Raw genomic sequence first — 21,410 nt, forward strand, 5'->3', positions numbered from 1 at the left:
TGAATTCTGAGCCATATGAGACCACAATGATGATTAACCTACAAGGAAATAGGAGGTAAAACTCCCCAATTGCATGTAAGCTCAAAGAGCTTCATATAGAGCGCATAGGTTAATTGCATTAGAAAAATAACCCAGAAAATTCATATTACTGCATGATAAATCATTTTATATGTATTATAATGTCCATGTAAAATTTTATAACAATCGGAAATCGTTTAGTCACTCAACCAAGCAATTAGATCACTAATAGTGAAACCGATAAATTATAAGTGTAAATTCAAAGTCATTTTGCAAACTCAGTGTAAATGACCTTTTCTCTTGAACTTTATTAAATCAAATATGTTCATAGTGATGAAATTAAGATTCACACGAAATTTCATTTAAATCGGAGTTCATTTGGTTCACCACGTTCACAAATAACACATATGCACAAAATTAGGTAAAACCTAGTTTTGGCGGAATTTAAGCATATGACCAAATATATATGTGATGCACTTAATTTCTCATGATTATAGTCCTAGAACATATATTAAACCTTCATGTGCATGTGATTCAAGTTTCAAGTCATTTGGACCTAAGTTGGTTAAGATATGATAATTGGAAAATTGATGCTCTAACATAGTCCATGTATGTTTGTTTTCAAAATTTAATTTCCAGCAATATCTCAAAAATATATAGTCATTTAAATTCAATTCATATAAATCAAATATTACTTTAATGTTTCATTATCATTTATAAATGATTTAATATCATCAAAATTAGACATATAGGACCATAGGTCCAACATGTATATCTTCTAAAGTTGATATTCCAAGTTTCTAACATTAAAGTGGGTCGGGCCTAACCAGGCCTTTATTTAGTTTGGGTCTACAGATTTGTCCAGAATGCTCACAAGCCCATAGAAAAAGCCAGCTACTAGCCTTTACCCGTTTTATGGGGAATTATAAAAAAGTTAACAATGCATTCCCTATGAGGATTAGGATGTGTGTGTTATAAGCGGATTATGATTATCTTAACTTGTGTATATATATATATATATAGCTAGTAGTTGGCAACTCTTGTTGGTACTGCATCATTGTGTCAATTAGTAAGCAAAAGACAAGATGAGACCTCCATCTGTTGCGAACAAGCAAGAACAACGCCAACAGAGATCGATCAGCAGTCTTCTGCACGAGAAGCACATGCACGAGGAGACACTGAGGTTGATTGAGGAATGCCAGAGACGTTGTAGCGGCCGCGGATCAGTTTTACAGTCAAGAAAAGAACAAGTGTCTGAGTATCACGCATGGTCCCAGTTGTTTGAAAACATGATGAAATTGAAAGGGCAATATAAGAAAAGATGTCTTGGGATTGGAATCCCAGCGAAGGAGATGAAACAACTTCTGAGACACAGAGAAGCGAGTCTGATTAGGGGTAAGGTTCCTGCAACTATGAAGTCGATTAGTGGATTGTCTGTGGAGAGTAGTGGACAAGTTGTTCGTGAGGGAGATTCTTGCGCTATTTGCTTGGAGGAGATTGCGTCGTCTGGGTCGAAAGTCAGTCGCATGCCTTGTGATCATAGATTTCATAGTCCATGTCTTGTAAGGTGGTTGATGGCTAATCATTCTTGCCCAATCTGTCGCTATAAGATGCCTGCAGCATTACCTAGGTCCTATAATTAATTACAGTTTCAGGTTTGGTTTATGTAAAATCATGATGTAACCCTAATTTTGGGAATAAATAATAAAAACTTTGATTCTTACGTAAGAAGTTGCTGTAGTAGTTCATGTTTGTTAGTGCAAAATTACATAAACGCTCATGTAATATAATGATGAATAGAATATCGAAACCTGATGAGGCGATGATTGTGTAAAACTTGCAAAATATTAATTGTGATTAATTCTAAATACTATTTGAATAATCGAACAGTTGAATTGACAAATTAATCTAAACAATAATCTAGAAAGTAAAACGCAAAATACAATTGATGAATACAAGTAATAAAAGACATTAGGGCATCAAATTTCACCATCATCAATCATATTAACTATTTTAGTCGACTTTCCCTAACCTATTCATTACACAACTCATGGTGAAAACCTACTAATTAATGGTATAAAAACTGATCATTGCAGTCATGACGTACAATCCCATTCTGGAAATTTTCTACACACTCATTAAACAGATTAATTAAGATAACCTTTCCCAACCCATAATGTTGTTATTGAACTCATTAGGCAACAGTTCAATTTCACTCTCTTGCATAATGGAGACTGTTTCATTCTGCAAAAGCTCTTTACTAAACTTCAATATCCAATCACTGTAGTCCGCTCGATCACATTCATCTTCTGCTGCACTAGGACATAATTTCTGTACTGCGAAGCTGGGCATTGATGGAGGGCATTGATCAGTTTCATGAGCTAACTCCTTTGGTCTATCAATGTGGTCCAAAGAATGTGCAGAATAGAACAATCCTTGTGTCGAGGCAGGAATTGAAACTATAATAACCGGATTGCCCCCATGAATTGGCAGCCTCTGGCTCTGCTCTTTTTGGTTATTCAAAGGCTGGGATTCGATGCGTTTGAATCTCTCTTTCTTCTTTCCTCTTGTATTCTTCTTGAGGATGCAGAGGACGTAGTCATTAGGCTGCATTCGGTAAAAAGGGTAAGTTAGCGGAGAAATCAGAAACAAGTAAAACTTCATTGATTAAGTAAAACTTCATTGATTCTATCTATGAACAAGCTGCAACTGAATCAGCAAAGCAGAAAGGATAAATCTTACTTGTCCATTGCCAGCAAGACTGAATTGCTGCATGATCCATCGACCATGTTGCTGCGAATTGGGATTCTCGTACCGAAATCTCCTCCTATACCCAACACAAGTATCAGCTTTAAAGATACTTTCGGCCAAGTCTTCGCCTTCCCATCGACCACCATTGGAGCCAATCCTTCGCGAGAATCTTGAGCTATTAACAGATTTTTTCTTTAATTTGGTAAACAAGTAAAGCACACCATTGTTGTTGTTATCATTCCCTTCCAATTCGTGACCACCATACTTATCCCATATCTCCCATGGCTCTTCAGTTTCACCATACAAATCACACTCCTTCACAGCACAAGTGCGTGGAAGGGGCTTGTCATGAACTTTATTATACAGATAGTCATTGACTAACTCTACTTTTGTAGGAGACTTCATGATTGCTTTGGTTTAATTTTACTGTCTCCCTCTTGTTTAGAACTTTATGAGACAACTCCCATCGACATCACTATCCTCATACCCACTCCCATCACTACTAGTATCTCCACTGCCACCATCTCCACTGCCAATAATAGAACCTCCAACATTGTTTTCCAAAGATGTCATATATGCATCAAGGAGATCATCATCCCCATCATCAAGAGAACATTCAACAGAAGGTTTCATTTCAACAACAAACTGCAAGCATATAAGCACAAAAACACATAAAACGAATTACAAACTCAGATCAACAAAAACAGAACACACAATCACAAAAACCTAAAAACCTTGATACCCAAATCGGGTACAAACTCAAATCATAATAAAGAAATCGATTGAATCTACACAATCATGAAAGATATGAGATAAATAAACTCTTACTAGAGTGATAGTGATATACAGTTGTTGTCAAGCTGGAGCCAGATCGCGTCCAAGAGACTGCAGCAACAAAGTCTTTTTTGAAGACAAAAGTTTTAGGTCTTTTTCGCATCTTCTGGAAGTATGCCAAATATTTGGGTAATTTTTTTTTTTTTTACAAATGCCACATTTTTATTTTTTCCACATCAGCCTTTGACCTGGTGGTCAACATGCCAGGAGTGATGTTTGACTGCCCCTTTTTGTGAAAATCTGCCCAGGTGATGAAATTGAAACAAAACTAAACTTTGAGTGACTGAGTTGGAACAATCTGAAATTGAGTGACTGAGTTGGAACAAAGAGTATCTTTGAGTGATGAAAAGTTCCATTAACTCGTGTTTATAAGTTTAATATGCATATTTTCCTTTAAAAAAAAATATAAGAATAAGTTAAGTCTGCGTGTCATAAAATTAAAATAATATTAAAAGTATATATGAATTGTGTGTTGTTGTAATTCTGCATTTCAATGTTTAATAATACCTAATTATGTCAACTTTTAGCGGGTGCTTTACTTTATTTTACTTTCTTTCAATTTTTTGGTCTGTCTCTATTAAAAGAGACTGTAGTGTACTTCTCTTACTGTTTCTATTTAAATCACTAGATCTTGTTGCATAAAGGAATGCGTACCACAATTCATTTCAACCAAATACGTCTTAAAATAAAGGATCTTCTAATAGATGTGAAAAGAGACTAGCACTTCTATCAGTTCTATGTATACACATTACATTACATTTTTGGACCCACTCTTGTATTTTACTTGTTTGGTTCGCAAGAAGAATGACTTGATTCTTGAAGCCAGTTCTCTCAAAGGGTTTGCTTGTTTTTGTTCGAGCACACAACCTTTCGAATTGGAGACATAGTCGGTACTCCAACCCCCTTTAACTGGTTTCTTCCTTCTGGGGCCTATGTTGTTTTCGGGGTGCTTAATTAGTCTTATATATATATATGTATGTATGTCTGATGATTGTTGTCTATTTTGGTTTTGGTTTTGTTTTTGGTACGTCCTTGTACAGTCGTACTATGTATTTATTTAATATTCTCAATTATCAAATCAAAATGTTCTTTAAATTATCTTTGCATAATTTAAAGAACATGCCCTTGGTTGTGTAGCTATGATTGTGAAAATTTAGGCCGGTTAATGTTCCCAGATGATTCCCATAACACCCAGTCACCATTACTTTCAAAAAAAAACCAACAGTTCCATCTTATAATTGACTGAGTCCTAATACTACCAAATACTTTCTGGGCAACATCCATGTGTAGACAATGACATTGTGGCATCCATTGTGTGGACAATGACATCGCGGATCATAAGTAATGCACTCATCGTAATGTTTATGTTTGATGATAAAACTTATTTGCTATCAAAAAAATCTATCTTATTCGTTGTAAAATAAATTGTTAGTGTTTGGTGAAATTTGTAGCTGATGCTAGCTTATAAATTGTAAAAAAAATCTATTTAAGCTTAATTTAAAAAATAAAAGAAAAACTGCTAACACATTGAGAGCTATATAAGTCATTGCAGTTCGTTAATTTATTTATTTTTTTTATTGTAGAATAATCCACAAATAACTCAGAATTTGCAAACACATCAAAAAATCCATGTGTGGCCTAGGCAAATAGAACAAGACCCTTTAACGCTAAGCCCACCATCATCGGCTGGCCCAAAGTAGCCATGAAAACTTAGGCCCACAATCAAGACAATGTAATCAAATCCACCACAAAGCCATCATCATTCAATCACTAACAGATAAAAATCAAAAACAGATCACAGAAACTGAGTAAGCAAACATAAAGAAATGCAGAAGCAACCAAATGCCTTCCTTGCGAACGACACATGCTAGTTCTGGGTGGTTTTTTTTTTTTTTTTTTTTTTTTTTAGGGTCTGTTTAATTTATGAACACAAAGAAAGAGTAAATTAACGTCATTGATGCAAATGGTCGGGTGTGGAGGTTTCGTTGCTTGGTTCGCAAGAAGCAGCAGTACCTGAAGCCAGTTCTTTCAAAGGGCTGGCTTGATTTTGTTAGAGCCAATAACCTTCGAATTGGTGACAAAATCACATTTTATTATGAGAATGCTGCTGCTGCTGCTGCTGCTACTAGTGCTGGAGGAGGAGGAGGAGGAGCTGCTGGTACTAGTGCTGGAGGAGGAGCAGGAGCTGCTGGTACTGGTGCTGGAGGAGGAGCTGCTGGTACTGGTGCTGGAGGAGGAGCTGCTGGTACTAGAGGAGGAGGAGGAGGAGGAGCTGCTGGTACTAGTGCTGGAGGAGGAGGAGGAGGACAGTACTACATGATACAAGCTGAGAAAGCAGTGAAGGTTTTTGGCGTGGTTTTTGGTTATGCACCAACCACAAGTGGGTACCCCAACCCCCTTTAGCTGGTTAATTTCATCCTTCTGGGGCTTTTGTTGTTTTCGGGAGTCCTTACTTTGTCTTTTATATATATGTCTGATGATTGTTGCCTATTTTGGTTTTGTTTTTAGGGTATGTCCTTGTACAGTCGTGCTATGTCTTTCGTCTTCAATTAATATTTGATAATAAATGTTCTTTAAATTATCTTTGCATAATTTAAAGAACATTAGTTGTGTAGCTATGATTGTGGAAATTTAGGCCGGTTAATGTTCCAAGATGATTCCCATAACACCCAGTCACCATTACTTTCAATAAAAAAAAACGACAATCCCATCTTATCCAACATCTATATATGGCAGTTTTAATGTCCCTCCTAAATCCTAACAGGATTTCTATGTCTAATTTTAATTGTGGCTAAACTAAATTTGATATTGATAAAACCGACCAATCAATTTATAAGGTCGGTCTTTCGATTTTTGTAAATTATGTACATATTTTATGAGACATTATGTATGGTAAGTAGAAAAATAATCAAACGTTTCGGCTAGTGATTAAATAAAGGCAAAATAAGTAGAAAGCATAATTAAACTAATGACGAGCCAGAACCACCCCCACTCCCAATTATATCGTTGAAAAGAAATTTCAAAAAAATTGAATGGCTTTGTCTTTATACTGACTAGAGAAAGAATCCCAAAAAGAGAGAAACTCACTCTGTTTGCTTTTTAGCTCTCCCGTTTTGAAGGCAGTCAGTGAATGTGACATCTTAAAGTAGAAATAATCTTCTCTAACATTCACTACCCATTGTTGGCTGACCCACTTATATCTGGTCCATGATAAACATGTTTCTTAGGATTGACCACAACCAAGACGACGTTATCAATGCCCCATAAAACCATCGTCATCCAATCAATAACAGATCAATTCCCCATCTTCTTGTGTAAGATCTATGCTGCACTAATTCGCTGCTGTTAGTCGCAACGAGTGAGCTCTGTCGTGCAAATGGGTCGTATTTTTTAGACCCTTTTATTATAGGTAGTGAGAGAGATGTGGTTTAGTGAAAAAAAAAATTTAAGTATGAAAATATGAAATCTCAAATGTACAATCCAAATTCCAATAATCTTATTTTAGAGTCAAACCAACTTTTGGAGATTTAAGATTACGTTAGTCGTTAGGAATGCAACCAAATAGAAATCTTAAGATAAAGAATATTATATTAGAATGCGGATAATTAGTAATAATTATCTCAAAATAAATAGAAGTATGACAGAAACATGAACAAATATTAGTTATGACCCTCCTCCTAAATTTAGTAAAATAGTACTATTCCTAATACTTTTTGATCTAATCTATTATTAGGTTTAACTTGTTGACATGACCCATCTCTTAGAGCGTTGGGTTGAGTCCTAATAATGTCCTAATACTACCAAATACTTTGTGCAGACAATGACATCTGGGCAGTAGACAATTACATCGCAGTATCCATGTGTAGACCATGACATTGCGGTATCCATGTGTACAATAACATCGCTCCATTTGGTAAAGCTTATTTGTTGTCAAAATAAACTAGTTTATAAGCTGAGAGGAATAAGATAACTTATAAACTGTGAAATAAGTTGTTAGTATTTTATAAAATTTATAGCTGATGCTAGTTTATAAATTGTGAAAAATTCTATTTAAGTTTATTTTAAAAGATAGAATTAAAAACTACAGAACACATCAACAGCTATTTAAATCATTGTAATTTGCTATTTTATAATTTTTATTTTTTGGTAAATTTTTTTATTATAAATTTTTTATCATTGATCTTAGTTTTAATTAGACATTTAAATTACATGATATCTTTTTATAAATGAAATTGGTTGATAATATTATATTACCTTAATAAAAAAAGAAAAAAAAAACAAACATAAGTTCTAAAATAAGTTTCAATTTAAAATTTATTTTTTTAAAGCTTATTAGAACTAATAAGCTAGCTTATTTGGGGTTTCATTAGAGCTTATGTGCCTGTTTGACATAGTGGTATCCACAACGGCTGACTGGAAGCTTGATATATATATGTATGGTAAGGCTAAGCATCAAAGCAGCGTCATTGGTTTAGTTGCTTAGTGTGTGATCCGGATTACTTGGAAAATAAGTAGAATGATTTTATTGGCCAGGATTAATGATTGTTCTCATATAGTTAGGTGGCTCTTGAGGAGCAGAATATATGCGTTAGTCTTTGTTTTAAATTTGACTAAATGTCTAAATATTAAATTAATGGAATTGATTGGATAGAAAATGGAGTTAATTAAGAATCTGAATAAAATCAAATTTAGGATGGTTTCAAATGAATTTGGAACTACAAATTAAAGGATGAAGTGAAAATATTTCATGTGATTACTGGAAACAAAAGGTGTAATGAACAGTCCAGATGATCACACACTTAGCTTGTGAGTTGTGACATTCTCTCATGGACGATTGAAATCCTGATGGTATCTCGTTAATTGGCTATTTTATTTCTATGACTACGTCATATGAGCTCCACTTACTTTTGGCGTTCAATTAACTTGACACCGTGGCATGCACCCAAACTACGCGCGAGTTCGCAAGTCAAAATATTCGGGTTGGGTGATGACGATGACAAGTAAAAATAGCGACATAAATAGATTTTTTCTAATTTGTGGGGAACAGGGTTTAGGGGGTATGTCCACTAGTATAAAGCCTTAAAAGGAGAGGACATTCATGATTCATTTACTAGAGCTGAGGTGTGTTTATATATATATATATATACACACACACTCATAGCCAGCTAGCCAGGCTTGTGGGAAAATGACAATCTTGTACTCTAAGTTGCTTAAAAAGACTGACATTGAAAAGAGATTGTCAGTTCCCACAAAGAAACTTCAATCTTTGCCATCATTTGGTGTGGGTAGCAGGGCCGGGGCTGGATTTGGAAGCCATTGATGCAAAATGGTCAGGTGTGGTGTGGAGGTTTCGTTGCTTGGTTCGCAAGAAGCAGCAATACTTGAAGGAAGCCAGTTCTTTCCAAGGGCTGGCTTGCTTTGCTTTTGTTAGAGTCAACAAGCTTCGGATTGGTGACAAACTCACATTTTATTACGAGAAGAATAACAACCAAGCTGCCGGCAATAGTGCTAGAGAATCTATGTTGTTTTTGTAAGCAAGTGGAACCTAAACCTTTGACTCCACTTATCACTTCACTTTTTCAACCCTCTTAAAGACAGCTCAATACAGTAGAGCATGACTAGCCCAAATACCTTTTGGACAAAAAATAGATTGTATTTTGTAGGCCTCATGAATATGGACCTAGGAACAACAAGCACTGGTCCAGTGCTGTTTGTAGCTCCTCATGAGATAAAATTTTAACTAGCTTATGAATATTTTTAAAAATAATAGTTAATTACCAAGTACTTTGTGCATGTGCAGACATTGCGATGACAACCAAGAAAAGACAAAATTATTATTAGTATTTATTTTTAATTTGTATTTATTTAGTATTTATATTCTTGTTGGTATTTAGTCCAGCTTAGGAGTTGGGTTTCCATTAAGATATAAAGTAATTTTCTATATAGTTTTGGTCTTCTAATTTGAGTAGGTTTTGGATTGTTTGCTTTGGTTATATAAGCGGATAGAATTGTACTTATTTTTATCAATCAAAGAAATTAAACAAAAATCGAGAATTGTTCTCAAAATCGAGAGTCAACCCAACTTTGTTCTTAATTCTATTAAGATCAAGGTTTTCATCACAGTGACATTGCTTTATATTCTAGGATGTGGGTTTGAGTCCTAATATACCAAATATTTATGGATATATGTATATATATGTGTGTGTATCTATGCAGGGATGTTTATAAGTTTATATGCATATTTCCTTAAAAAATTAAGAACAAGTCAAGTCTGTGTGCCATCAAAACAGAAAAAGTATTAAGAATTCTGTGCTTGTTGTAATTCTGCAATTCTATGTTTAATAGTACATAATTAAGTCAACTTTTAGTGGGGTGTTTTTTTTTTTTTTGTCTCTATTAAAAGAAATTGTAATGCATTTCTCATATTGTTTTCTATTTAATTTACTGGATCTTGTTGCAGAAAGGAATGCGTAGCACCCGGTAATCTCAACCAAATCAAAGTTGAAAGCTTAAAATCAAGCATCTTATAATAGATGTGAACAAAAGCAGCACTTACTTGACTAGTTTTTCCAATTGGTGGGGACAGGGTTTATAATTATCCTTACGCAACCACAAAGGGGCTACCCCAACCTCCTTTAACGGTTAATTTCTTACTTTTGGGGCTTTTGTTGTTTTGGAACTTGTTGGGTGGGTGGCTTAGTCATCCATGTCTGATGATTGTATTGTTGCCTTTTTTGACTTTGTTCTTGGCCAGTCGTACAGTAGTATGTCTTTGGTCTTCAAGTATAAATGTTATATTTAAATTATCTTTGCATAATTTCAAGAACATCAACCGTCTAGCTATCATTGTGGAAATCTTGGCGGGTTAATGTTCCAAGATGATTCCCAATATCAACCAATAATCCCATCTTATCAAACATCTTTGACCCAATTGTGTGCATAAAAACAATTGTGATTTGTGTGTGACTTTTTTTCATGACTTTTAAAATTTCATTATAGTTAAAGTGGAATTATGCATGGCAATTGGCAAAACAATTGTGTGCATAAAAACAACCGTATCAAAATGGACCCACCATTGAAAAATGAAAGCTTCGGACTTTGTTGGCTTGTGGCATACTGGCAGGCATGCATGCATTGCACGCACCTTTCAGGGGTAAAGGAGTTTTTAGCTTGTTGCCTTTAAATGGCGCGGCTCAGGTGAGCTGCCTTAATTCGTATTGGCGTTCATCTTGCTAATACGTGGCATGCATGTACGCACTGGAAAAACTACGAGTTCATAAGTCACCATAGCTGAATAGGTAGGGGGGCTTCAGCACTTCATGGATTTGCAATTGCAAGCCATTGATGCAAATGGTCGGGTGTGGAAAGGGGCGGAATTGTTGTAAATTACAGGTACTTTCCAAATAATCACAGAGATAATAGAACAATAGACAGAGCAATCAAAAAATAGAGAAAAAAAGAAGAAGAACACATGATTTACGTCGTTCGGCAATTTACCTACGTCCACGGGGTTTATGACTGTTTTTAATATAGGAATTCCAGTAATACATTTGGTTAGAGTTTTAACCCTTACAATCATATACCAATTATCTACGTATCTGAAAAATATAATCATACCCCCATACAAAAATAACCAATATGCATATTAATGAATTGAAAGCTCGGTTGATAAGCTACGCTCCCCCCTGACACAATTTTCCGGTATTAAGTAATACTTTTAATATGAGTCATTATTTAACTTAACAAAGCCAGACAAGACACTGTTGCTTGGTTCGGAAGAAGAAGCGCTACTTGAAGCCAGATCTTTCAAAGGGCTGGCCGGCTTGCTTTTGTTTGGACCACAACCTTCGAATTTGGAAAAAAAGAACAAAAAAATATGGGATTTTGAGGGTCACAACAATGAATAGTGACTCACGACTCTATGATATCCATGGCCCCACTAATTAAAGTGGATAGTGACTGACAAAGTTTGCCAGTACGGATGGTTATAGTTGAACAGGGAGTTGGCATTTTCCCTATAAAAATGCTGATAAGATCGAGATTATACATATTCACCAGTTTTGGAGCACAGATATATAATATTCTTGCCTAAAAAACATTAGCCAGCCTCTTTCAAACCCTTGTGTAGATGGCAATCGTATTCTCCAAGTTACTAAAAAAAACCGACACAGAGAAGAGGCTGTCAGTTCCTACAAAGAGCCTCAAAGCTCTACCACCCATGGGTGTGAATCGTCGTGGGATGGATCTGCAAGTCATTGATGTAAATGGCAAACTGTGGAGCTTTCGTTGTTTGGTTCGAAAGCAAAATCACTTGAAGCCAGTTCTCTCAAGGAATTGGGTTGCTTTTGTTAGGGCAAACAACCTTGGAATTGGAGACAAAGTCACTCTTCATAAGGAGCTTGATACTGCTGGAGTACATGGCTACAGAATCCAAATGGAGAAACCAGTGAAGATTTTTGGCGTGGTCTTTGGTTATATATAAATATATAATACTCACATTCGGTGAGTTCATGAAACTTCAGGGGGTGTCTATCAGTTTGTACGCCTATTTCCTTAAAAACGTTAAGAACAATAATTCAAGTCTGTCTGTCTGTATGTCTCTGTGTGTATTCGATAATAGTAAAGTATTAAGAATTCTGTGTTTGTTGTAATAGCAATCCAACTGTTTATTTAAGTCAACTTTAAAGCATTGTTTTGAATACCGGTACTTGCCAACCGGTTGAACCGGTTACACCGGATACCGGAGGTCTCCCCGATTGATTGATTTAATATACAACCAACAAATCACGCAGACTACGCAGAAGAAAAAAAAGAGTACAAAGACTCTTTCTTTTTTCTTTTTCAGTTCCAGTTTGGTTGAAATGGGAATTTTTGGGAGAGGGAAAGATGGTCAATTTTTCTAGTTTGAGCTGATTGTTGTGTTTTCTGCTGAGTTGGGGTTCAAGAAATGAATTTGATTTCATTGGATACCAACACAAGTTGCGGCTGTGATTAATCATCCCCAATTTTAGTCTTCTTTTTTGGGTATCACCCAATGGACGCCGTGAATCTTCCAATCGTTTTCCCCCAAAATCAACGCCGTGAATCGTTGAATCGCGATCGCAGTGATGGCCCTGCACCAGGCAGAGAGAAGGCGCAGATAGAGTCAGACGATTTCGAGGTTAGGACGGTTATGATTTCTCTTAAACCTAATGGATTTGTAAAAAGGTTTCCGATGAGAGATCTTGGTCCCTGACCTTCGATGTTTGTTGAAATCGTGAGCCGATAATCCTCTCCTCGCAGGTGCGTTTCAGAAATCGGCTTCTCTCTTTAATTTTCAGATAATCGTTTTTTGGTAATTTGGTGGTTTCTGAGTTGATTCTTGTTTTGGTTTTATTTTCCAGACGTTTGTTTCAAGTCTGAACGAGATCTGGATCTTGACTTTTGTTGTGGAAACTTACTTTGCTTGGTGCTGTGAGGTTGTGGAAAGGCTGATTTAAGTGTTTTATTTACTTTTTAGCATAGACGCTGATTTTGCATGCGTTTACTAAATCTGTGAATCTGTGGTTAGATTGGAGATCAAAAACTTATTGGGTGTTTGTGGCCATTAATTAAAATGATCTTCTTTGAATAGAGAATTAAAAAGGATTAGAGGAGACAATGAGGATGTTGCACCAAATTTTAATGCATGCTGTATACTTAACATCTTTGCGGTTGATGAACTTGCTTCTATACCAGCCTTTAATTGAAGTATGTTTTTCAGTTTTTCTTGTGGAGGTTTTCTCTCTTTCCCCGCCTTTTTGTTCTTATGTTATCTCCCATTTGTTTTCATCTTCCTCCAGTACTAAAATTTTTATAAGTACAACATATTTTAAAAATCTGAAAAAAAATCGTCGATGAAATGTTAACATCGTCTTGTGATGACATTAACATTATCATTTTGCTGCTGACTTTCATTTTTAGGCAAGTTTCTTCATCTAATTAATGAGTGACCAATATTGAGACTGTGGCCATCTTTTAAACTTGAGGAGCCTTCGAGACCAAAAGTGGAAAATCTTGGAACAGTCAACTGAAGAGGCCAGTCTTTTTGATTTGAAAAAATGAAGTAATTGTTACCTTTTGAAGATTTTATTGTTCCTTGTTCTGCATAATCTGAATGTTGTCCACCAATATTCTAGGAATAAATGAGATATAAAATTCTGTTCAAAAGAAGAAATGAAATAGAAATTGATAGATATGTTAATTCTGCTACAAACCAATGTAAAACTGTACTGATTAACTGAGGACATCACTGGACTACAGTTGATGTTAAGAAGAATGGTGTGAATGCTACATTCTGGAAGTGTTTCCATTTTTCTGGAAAGCCCTGAGCTGAATTGGTTATGCTCTCTCATAGAAGTCATTGACATTGGTCGATTGTTCTGTAACTTCTGTTCAACCGGAAAGCGATTGTAGTGCTCACCAGTTGTAGTTTGCAGATCCAATGGCCATTAGTTCAGCCTAATATAAGACCATGGGTAATTTTTGAAAAATGAAAGAGCTCCAAGGTTAGTAATCTTTTTCCCTGATTTTAAACACATTACTGTATGTGTTTAAATCCTTTGAAGTTTTTTCTTGTGCAGTGGTAGGATTGGTGGATGAAGGATAAGAAACTTCGTTTTGTTGCATGTAGTTTTTCGAACTATTTTTGGCATAGTGAATTATTATATATCATGACATTGTGCAATGCTGACTTTTTTAATTTGGTGGTTGAAAATTGAGTGCATCTAACTGGCAACTTGCTGCGGGCTTGTACAAGATAGAATTTTCTTTTTATCTTCTTGTCATTGTCATTGTTGGTTCAACAATGTATGGTTGAATTTATTCTTCTTTCTGGGTGTTATAAACAATGAATTTGGTCTTGTAAAAAGGTCTATTGAAGGTACTAATGTCATTAATCTTGCCTATTTTAGTGCATACTTTCAATTGTAGCTATTTACTTCCACTTTTTTCTTATAAATTTTAATACTTTGTGCCTTTTATTGCTTCTCTGCCGCAGTTATTTGTAAAGTATATGATTTCGATGGAAATGGGTAGGTGTCATTCAATGGCATATTAGAGGAAGACTTGTCTGGTCTATTCATGTCTGATGAGCAAAGAGAGGTACTACTATCAAGGACATGCACATTCTATCCCTTCCTTGTCATCAAATACTGCTATTGTAATTTCGTTTAAAACTTGATTTGATATGTGTCTACATTGTAAGATGTGTCCCTTATGAATTATCATGAAGGTGACCTCACTTTAAAATTTATTGGGAAATAAAGAAGGCTGGCCCTTCATCAAATACTTGCATGACTTTTCTAATATAACATGCTGACGGTAATATATATTGAAGTATTATTCTCAGGGAGAATCCAGTTCTTTATTTGAATTTAAAATTCTCTGAACATCCATTTTCAGTCTCACCTTTTATTCTCCAAATAATGAGGTCGTGTGTTCCCATTTCTTTATTGCCAGGGACTTCTAACTTCCGACAACTAGACAACTCAATTTTGTCTGGATTAAGGAATTTGTTAGGATTTCTATGATTGTGCTATATGATATGTTAGTATCTAGTGTCCATAAAGGGCGCAATCTAATTGGTGGAAATCACCCATCCAAAAATACATCTGAGAAAAAAATGAAGAATAAGATAAAATCGTGGATGACTAGTATCTGTTCTTTCTTGCTTGTATTAGTACTTTAGCTATAATCCCAATCTGCATAATACTTCATTAAACTGCAATTGTATGTTTAAAACCAAGTTAGTCTTAGCTATCATCATAAGACATTCCCAAACATTAAAAAAAAATGTTTTAAGAGTCGAAACAAATATCGTTGAAGATATAAGATTAGGTCAGGAGTGTTGAATACGTCGGTAGTTAAAGAGAAATGCATGGAAGATTCCAAATATTTGAGAGGTCAAAAGCAAGAATATGGAATATGGCAGGTCTTGTATGCTTACCTGCTACAACAAGCGGGCGTCCGCTTTAAAGGAGTGGGCCCACTGGCAATGTACTTTTTCAATTTGACCATCTCCACCATTTGACCCTACACCATGACCCTAAACCCATATACACACACGCACACAAATGTGCCAAATAAAAGTGGGGCTACACATTTATGATAGTACTCGCCATATATATATATATATATATATATATACACACACACGCAAAAGTATGCTCACTTTGCAAAGAAGAAAAAAATATTATCAATCTTCGAGTTTTTGGCCAATGTTTGAGTTTTAGTATTACAATATTAATGTGAAAAGGATTGGTCCATCTTTGACTGTGAAAGTTGGGACTAATACTACGAAAATTTTGACCAATTACAATATTAGTATAGTAGATACTGAAATAAAAATTTTCGGTGTCTTAATTCAGTGGGGCCTACTTCAAACCTAGCCACTGAAAATTTAGATTTCTACTTGATGCATCTTCAACTGTTCAAAACACACACACCCAACACCCACATATATATATAGACACACACATACAAGCATTGAGCCAGAAGAAGAAAAAAACATTATCAATCTCTGAAATTAATCCCTGTGTAGAAATGGCAATCTTGTTCTCTAAGTTGCTAAAAAGGACGGATGTAGAGAAGAGACTGTCAGTTCCTACAAAGAGCCTAAAATCTCTGTCATTCAGCTTGGGTGTGAATCGTGGTGGGATGGATTTGCAAGTCATTGATGCAAATGGCAAGCTGTGGAGCTTTCATTGTTTGGTTCGCAAGAAGAATTACTTGAAGCCAATTCTCTCAAAGGGTTGGCTTGCTTTTGTTTGAGCAAACAACCTTCGAATTGGAGACAGAGTCACTTTTCATCAGGAGCTTCATCACTACAAAATCCAAGTGGAGAAACCAGTGAAGATTTTCGGCGTCGTCTTTGGTTATATATAAGTATATATCTATGCAGGGGTGTTTATGAAACTATATCAAACTTCAGGGGTGTTTATGAGTTTATATGCATATTTCCTCTAAGAAAATTTAGAATAAGTCGAGTTTGTGTGTCATAAAAATAGAAAAAAAGTATTAAGAATTCTGTGTCTGTTGTATTTCTGCAATTCTATGTTTAGAGCATGTCCAACGCAAAACCAAAAATAGGCAAAAATGTATTTTAGGTTATGATTTTTCATGATGAAGCCTTCCAACGGGTTACTTGTAAGTTTGTCAATTTCTAGTTTTTCAGTTTTGCTACCTCAAATGTGAGGTACCAAAAAGCGTTACTTAAAAGTCAAAAATTATTGTTTTATTGCTGTTCTGATTCTCCACCAGAACTTCGCGCGACATCATGTGCAGCACAAAGTGCAGGAACGCCGGCACACCATATCATAACCCACCAAAACCTTTAGATTCCCACTAAAATCTGAGGTTTTAATTGCAAATTGTAAATTGGGGCCTAATTTCGTCCTACTTTATGAAATAATTACTATTTTTAAAATAAATAATGGAATTCTTAATATTATTAAAAAATTAAATATATTTATGATAATAATTAAAGTTGAAGGTAGTTAAAAGTAGTTATGTTGAAAAATATTAAAATATTTGATGTGATGTTAAAATAAGGTATGTGGTTGGAAGAGTTTTAGAAAATTAATAACTTAAAACTGTATTTTACTTAAAATAGGGGAAACTGTGTTACTCAAAATGAGTAACGGGTTGGACTTGCTCTTAATAATACATAATTAAGTAAACTTTTAGCGGGTGTTTAATTTTTTTAATTTAATTTTTGTTGTCTCTATTAAAATAAATTGTAATGCAATTCTCATGTTGTTTTCTATTTAATTCATTTATCTCAACTAAGTAGAATGCTTAAAATCAAGCATCTTATAAACTCTTTGAAATTAAATATTTATCTTCTAGTTATCAAAATTACGATCTAGATTATACTATTAACAAAACGAAAACGATGTGGTCAAATCAAAACCACAAATTTAATAAAGTCGTAAGATGTTAGTGCCCGATTTTACCTACTATACTATCGATCTTATCAATTTTAACTCCAATAGAGCTATGGATTTATGGGTTTATGAGATGGGCAAGAAGAAACACTCTTCAATCTAGTTGTAACTACAACTATGAAGGAGACGGCACGGGATGGTGTCTGGGAATTTTTCAAATCTCACTCCAAACAGATGGGATGGATCCTTCCTCCAGCTTGGGGTTTTCAGGTCAGTCTTCTTTCTCTCTCTTTTTCAGTTTGGTTGAAATGGGAATTTTTGGGAGAGGGAAAGATGGTGAATTCTGCTATTTTGAGCCGACTCTTGTGTTTTATGCTCAATTGATGTTCAAGAAATGAATTTCATTTAATTCAATACCGAGACAAGTTGCGACCGTGGTCTTCTCAGGTACTCCATTTTTGTTTTTTTTTTCAGTTTCAGTTTAGCTGAAACGGGAATTTTTGGGAGGGAGAGGATGAATTTTTATAGTTTGAGCTAATTTTTGTGTTTTTCTGCTGAATTGGTGTTCAAGAAATGAATTTGATTTCATAGGATACCAAGACAAGTTGCGACTTGTGGTTAATTATCCCCCAATTTTAGTCTATTTTTTTGTTCTATAGTTTTCTTCTAGTTTCTCGGAGTATCAAGCAGCGCCGTAGAGTGTACTTAAGAAGACTTGAGTTCTTATCAAGAAAATTCTGGTGGATTCTGTTCTGTTTACTCGAAGTTCTTTCCCTTTCTTTCTCTTTTGGTTGATGGTTGATGGAGGATTGCTGATTATCCAGACTTATAGTTTTCGAGTGAGAAACAATGGGGAGTACATTGGCACTTTTTTTTTTTTTTTTTTGCTGTTGAATTCTCAATTGATGCGCTCTTGGACGTGGACTTCAGTCACTCAGCAAGAAATTGTGCCACTATATCAAAGATTTTGCCAGCTATACTGTAATGCTAAGGGATTTATCTCGGGCGATGAGTTTATGTCAGTGCCTGAATTTGCAATGAATCCACTCCCTCAGGTAACCGTTCAACTTTTTCCAAGTTGAAGAAGATTTAATTTTCCTTTATTTAATTTTTTAGAATATGGAACCTCTCCATGTTTGAGGAAGATTTGAACATTTAATTTGAGTTCCTGATGGTTTAGATATGTATTCTTTTGGGGAGGCTGCGAAAGATGTGGATGGCTTGAACTTTAAGGACTTTGTGGCCTTCTTGTCTGCATTTAGTCCCAAAAACTAGTGCACCCAACTACCTTCGCTATCAATACTCACTTTAAAATTTATTGGCAAATAAAGAAGGCTGGCCATTCATCGAAAGATGTGGATGACTTGAAGTAGTAAGAAAAAATATGGATTGAGTATGAGTTTATGAAAATATGATCCTAAATAGAAATGAATGATGGAAACGAACAAGCTTTGGATTCCTTTTGATTTTCTCATAGACTTATAGCCAGCGGCCTTAAACTTTAGGGATTGAGGATTGGATGATGATGAAAGCTCACAAGCTTGCACTTGATGGTCAGTCTTAATGCTTGTTGATATTTGCCTAATGCTCTCAAAATCAGGAGTTTTATTTGTTCCCTTTTCCCTCATCTTCCCCGGCAGCATCTATTTGAACCAGAGACCTGAAACAAACCACAATCTATTCTTTAACACCTGAGCCGATTCTTAGGGGTTAATATGGGTTACATCAATTAACCTCCTCCAATGCCTTTTTGATTTCAATAGATACACTCCACAAAATTGTGAAGCAGATAGCCCATATCTGGCTAGCCCTGTGTTTTTCTTGGTCATCTTGATATGGCATTTGTCATTTCATCAATCATTTAATTATCTTTCTCTCTCTATATAGCCTAATCATAATTTCTCCATGTCTTATCAAATATGTGATCTCCCCTCTAGTTAAGTTCTGCAAATTGTCTTTCTGCTTCTGCTTCTTTTATTGATAATACATTCTCTCAAGTTTCAATACAAATGATCTTTTCATCTGTTTCAGGTTTTTGCAAGTTCCAAACCTAAGGATGGAGGTCGAAGTTCCAGTTGATTGAGCTAACTCTACAGACTCTCCCTTGAAGTTCAAGATGAATGCCTGTAGAACATATCCAACTTGACCCAGTGTAGAATAACTTAAAATTAAATTGGAAGAAAAAGCCTGTATCATCACCTTTTCCTTCTTCTGTCACTATCTGGAAGAACCAAGCTGTGCATGAGAATAAGCTTTCAAGTTCTCCGTAAAATTTGTATACTTTTCAACGGTTTTGACATATGGATGTGATTTAGGCACTAATTGGTAATAAGTTACGTATTTTCCAATCCAGCATTGCATTTTCGACTGTGTAGTTCATTTGATTGAAAGATAAATATATATAGCTATCAGTATTTCAGGGTAAAGTTTCTTCTGTAACCAATATGTCACTTGGTTGTCCTGAAAACATCATGCTTTCGTAAACCTAAAACCTCTGGCTAAATGGAGCCAGAATTTGCCTTTTCAGTATGATATTTGTTCTGGAAGTTAATTGTGGCTTCTTGGCCTTTTTCTGTTCTGAAAATGCTGACTTGTATTACTTTATGCTTAAGGAAACTGACATCACTTGCCGAGAAGATGGAGACAGATTTTAGAGTAAAGACATTTTCTTGGTTGGTGCTCGGCAATTTCCCTTCACTTTTCCAGCAGTAATTCCATCTCCCTCTCCCCATCTTAGAAGAAAAGCAAAGAAGTGAAGTGAGTGAAGATTTGTAATGATGATAACTGGGTCCATGGAGATAACTCTGCCAAGTGAAGATTTGTAATTCCATCTCTCTCTCTTTTGATACTTGTTGCTGATTTGCTAAATAGGCGCTCTGATACTGTGTGTGTGTTGAGATTCTAAAAGCCTTGCGAGAACTTTGATATAGGGAAGCAATGGAAACTGCCTTGATTGAGTATTCCTCAGGAGAGAAGCTTTCAGGAGAGAGTTCAAAGAAAGACCCAAATCAGGTTGAGCAACTATGTAGAGGAGGTAGGAGTACAGAAAAGTTATGCAGAGGCTCTAGTAAGGGTAAACAAGTTTTGCAGGCTAATGAAGTTGAAAAACTAAGCAAGCGACTGACGATCCTTGAAGAAGAAAACAAACATATGAACCAAGTGCTCTTGAACACCTTGGAAGAAAGGAGAATACTGTTGAATGAAATATACCAGCAGTTTCAAGAAATGCACCATTGCTTCCACTACACAAACAGATCTTGTGATGGATCTTTGGTTGCCGTCCCTTGTGAGGTACGGGTTTTTGATATGATCAATTCCGGCTTCTTCTGAAAACTTTAAAACTTCATTATTTTGGTCTGTGTCTTAAACAGGACAGAACACTTTGGAGAGGCCTGTCACAAGTTCTATGCCAAGAATCAAGTCCATATGTTGTAACTGGACACAATAGCAAGAACTGCATTTCAGGTTCCGTGATGACTTTTCTCGATATGCCATGAAAGCTTTGTTGGTTTTGCTCAAGTAGACAGGCCTATTTATTGGATTTGTAAAGACAGTTGATAAAATGGCTATCTAATATTGTTCAACTAGACCCATCATTAAACCTCTAGAATTTGACTCTTCTTTCATGACAGAAATCTTGTTCTTGTATCTACATACTGCCTTTTCAGCCGCAAATTGCACATCTATATTTCATAAGCTGTTCATAAGTGCCCCCTCAATTGAGTAGACAAAGAAACATCATAGGATATAGTGTGAATGGATGGATCATCCTAGCTCCTCTGTGTCACATGTTGTCTTTGATTATGGGATTTTGTCAAAGAAATGAATGAAAGTACACCTTGCAATTCTTTATATAGCTTGAAGCATCAAATTGGTGAAAGCAACTAATCCTATATGCAAGAA

General features: G+C 35.5%; 3 protein-coding genes and 1 long non-coding RNA gene across 10 annotated transcripts; 3 read left to right on the top strand and 1 right to left on the bottom strand.

Moving 5' to 3' along the window:
- The first annotated feature begins 1,103 nt into the window (after nucleotides 1-1,103).
- On the top strand, nucleotides 1,104-1,661 carry LOC119991402 (E3 ubiquitin-protein ligase RDUF2-like). The gene has a single exon (XM_038837762.1). The coding sequence runs from the start codon at nucleotides 1,104-1,106 to the stop codon at nucleotides 1,659-1,661; it is 558 nt and encodes a 185-aa protein (XP_038693690.1).
- A 310-nt stretch (nucleotides 1,662-1,971) lies between these two features.
- On the bottom strand, nucleotides 1,972-3,960 carry LOC119991882. Of its 2 annotated transcripts, none has more exons than XM_038838395.1 (3): nucleotides 3,617-3,960; nucleotides 2,761-3,414; nucleotides 1,972-2,625 (listed from the first exon to the last, which is right to left on the bottom strand). In XM_038838395.1, the coding sequence occupies exons 2-3, from the start codon at nucleotides 3,172-3,174 to the stop codon at nucleotides 2,170-2,172; spliced, it is 870 nt and encodes a 289-aa protein (XP_038694323.1). In that variant the 5' UTR covers nucleotides 3,175-3,414; nucleotides 3,617-3,960; the 3' UTR covers nucleotides 1,972-2,169. The 2 variants fall into 2 exon arrangements, with proteins under 2 accessions (XP_038694323.1, XP_038694322.1); XM_038838394.1 differs by having other exon boundaries at nucleotides 3,598-3,960.
- Nucleotides 3,961-12,335: 8,375 nt separating this feature from the next.
- LOC119992330 lies at nucleotides 12,336-14,970 on the top strand. Of its 2 annotated transcripts, XR_005466336.1 has the most exons (3): nucleotides 12,336-12,885; nucleotides 12,987-14,129; nucleotides 14,621-14,970. It is a non-coding gene; the product is annotated as an uncharacterized LOC119992330 (long non-coding RNA). The 2 variants fall into 2 exon arrangements; XR_005466335.1 differs by having other exon boundaries at nucleotides 12,383-12,885; nucleotides 12,987-14,970.
- Nucleotides 14,971-17,563: 2,593 nt separating this feature from the next.
- On the top strand, nucleotides 17,564-21,142 carry LOC119990319. 5 transcript variants are annotated; one of them, XR_005466013.1, is made up of 4 exons: nucleotides 17,564-18,562; nucleotides 19,539-20,318; nucleotides 20,379-20,798; nucleotides 20,879-21,142. XR_005466013.1 is itself a non-coding variant. In XM_038836173.1 (3 exons), the coding sequence occupies exons 2-3, from the start codon at nucleotides 20,445-20,447 to the stop codon at nucleotides 21,002-21,004; spliced, it is 480 nt and encodes a 159-aa protein (XP_038692101.1). In that variant the 5' UTR covers nucleotides 17,570-18,562; nucleotides 19,539-20,444; the 3' UTR covers nucleotides 21,005-21,142. The 5 variants fall into 5 exon arrangements, 2 of the variants coding, with proteins under 2 accessions (XP_038692101.1, XP_038692102.1); XR_005466012.1 differs by having other exon boundaries at nucleotides 17,565-17,777; nucleotides 18,167-18,562; nucleotides 19,539-20,798; XR_005466011.1 differs by having other exon boundaries at nucleotides 17,568-18,562; nucleotides 19,539-19,839; nucleotides 20,120-20,798.
- Nucleotides 21,143-21,410: the final 268 nt, after the last annotated feature.

This window comes from Tripterygium wilfordii, chromosome 22 (genome assembly GCF_013401445.1).
Source record: "Tripterygium wilfordii isolate XIE 37 chromosome 22, ASM1340144v1, whole genome shotgun sequence".
NCBI lineage: Eukaryota > Viridiplantae > Streptophyta > Magnoliopsida > Celastrales > Celastraceae > Tripterygium > Tripterygium wilfordii.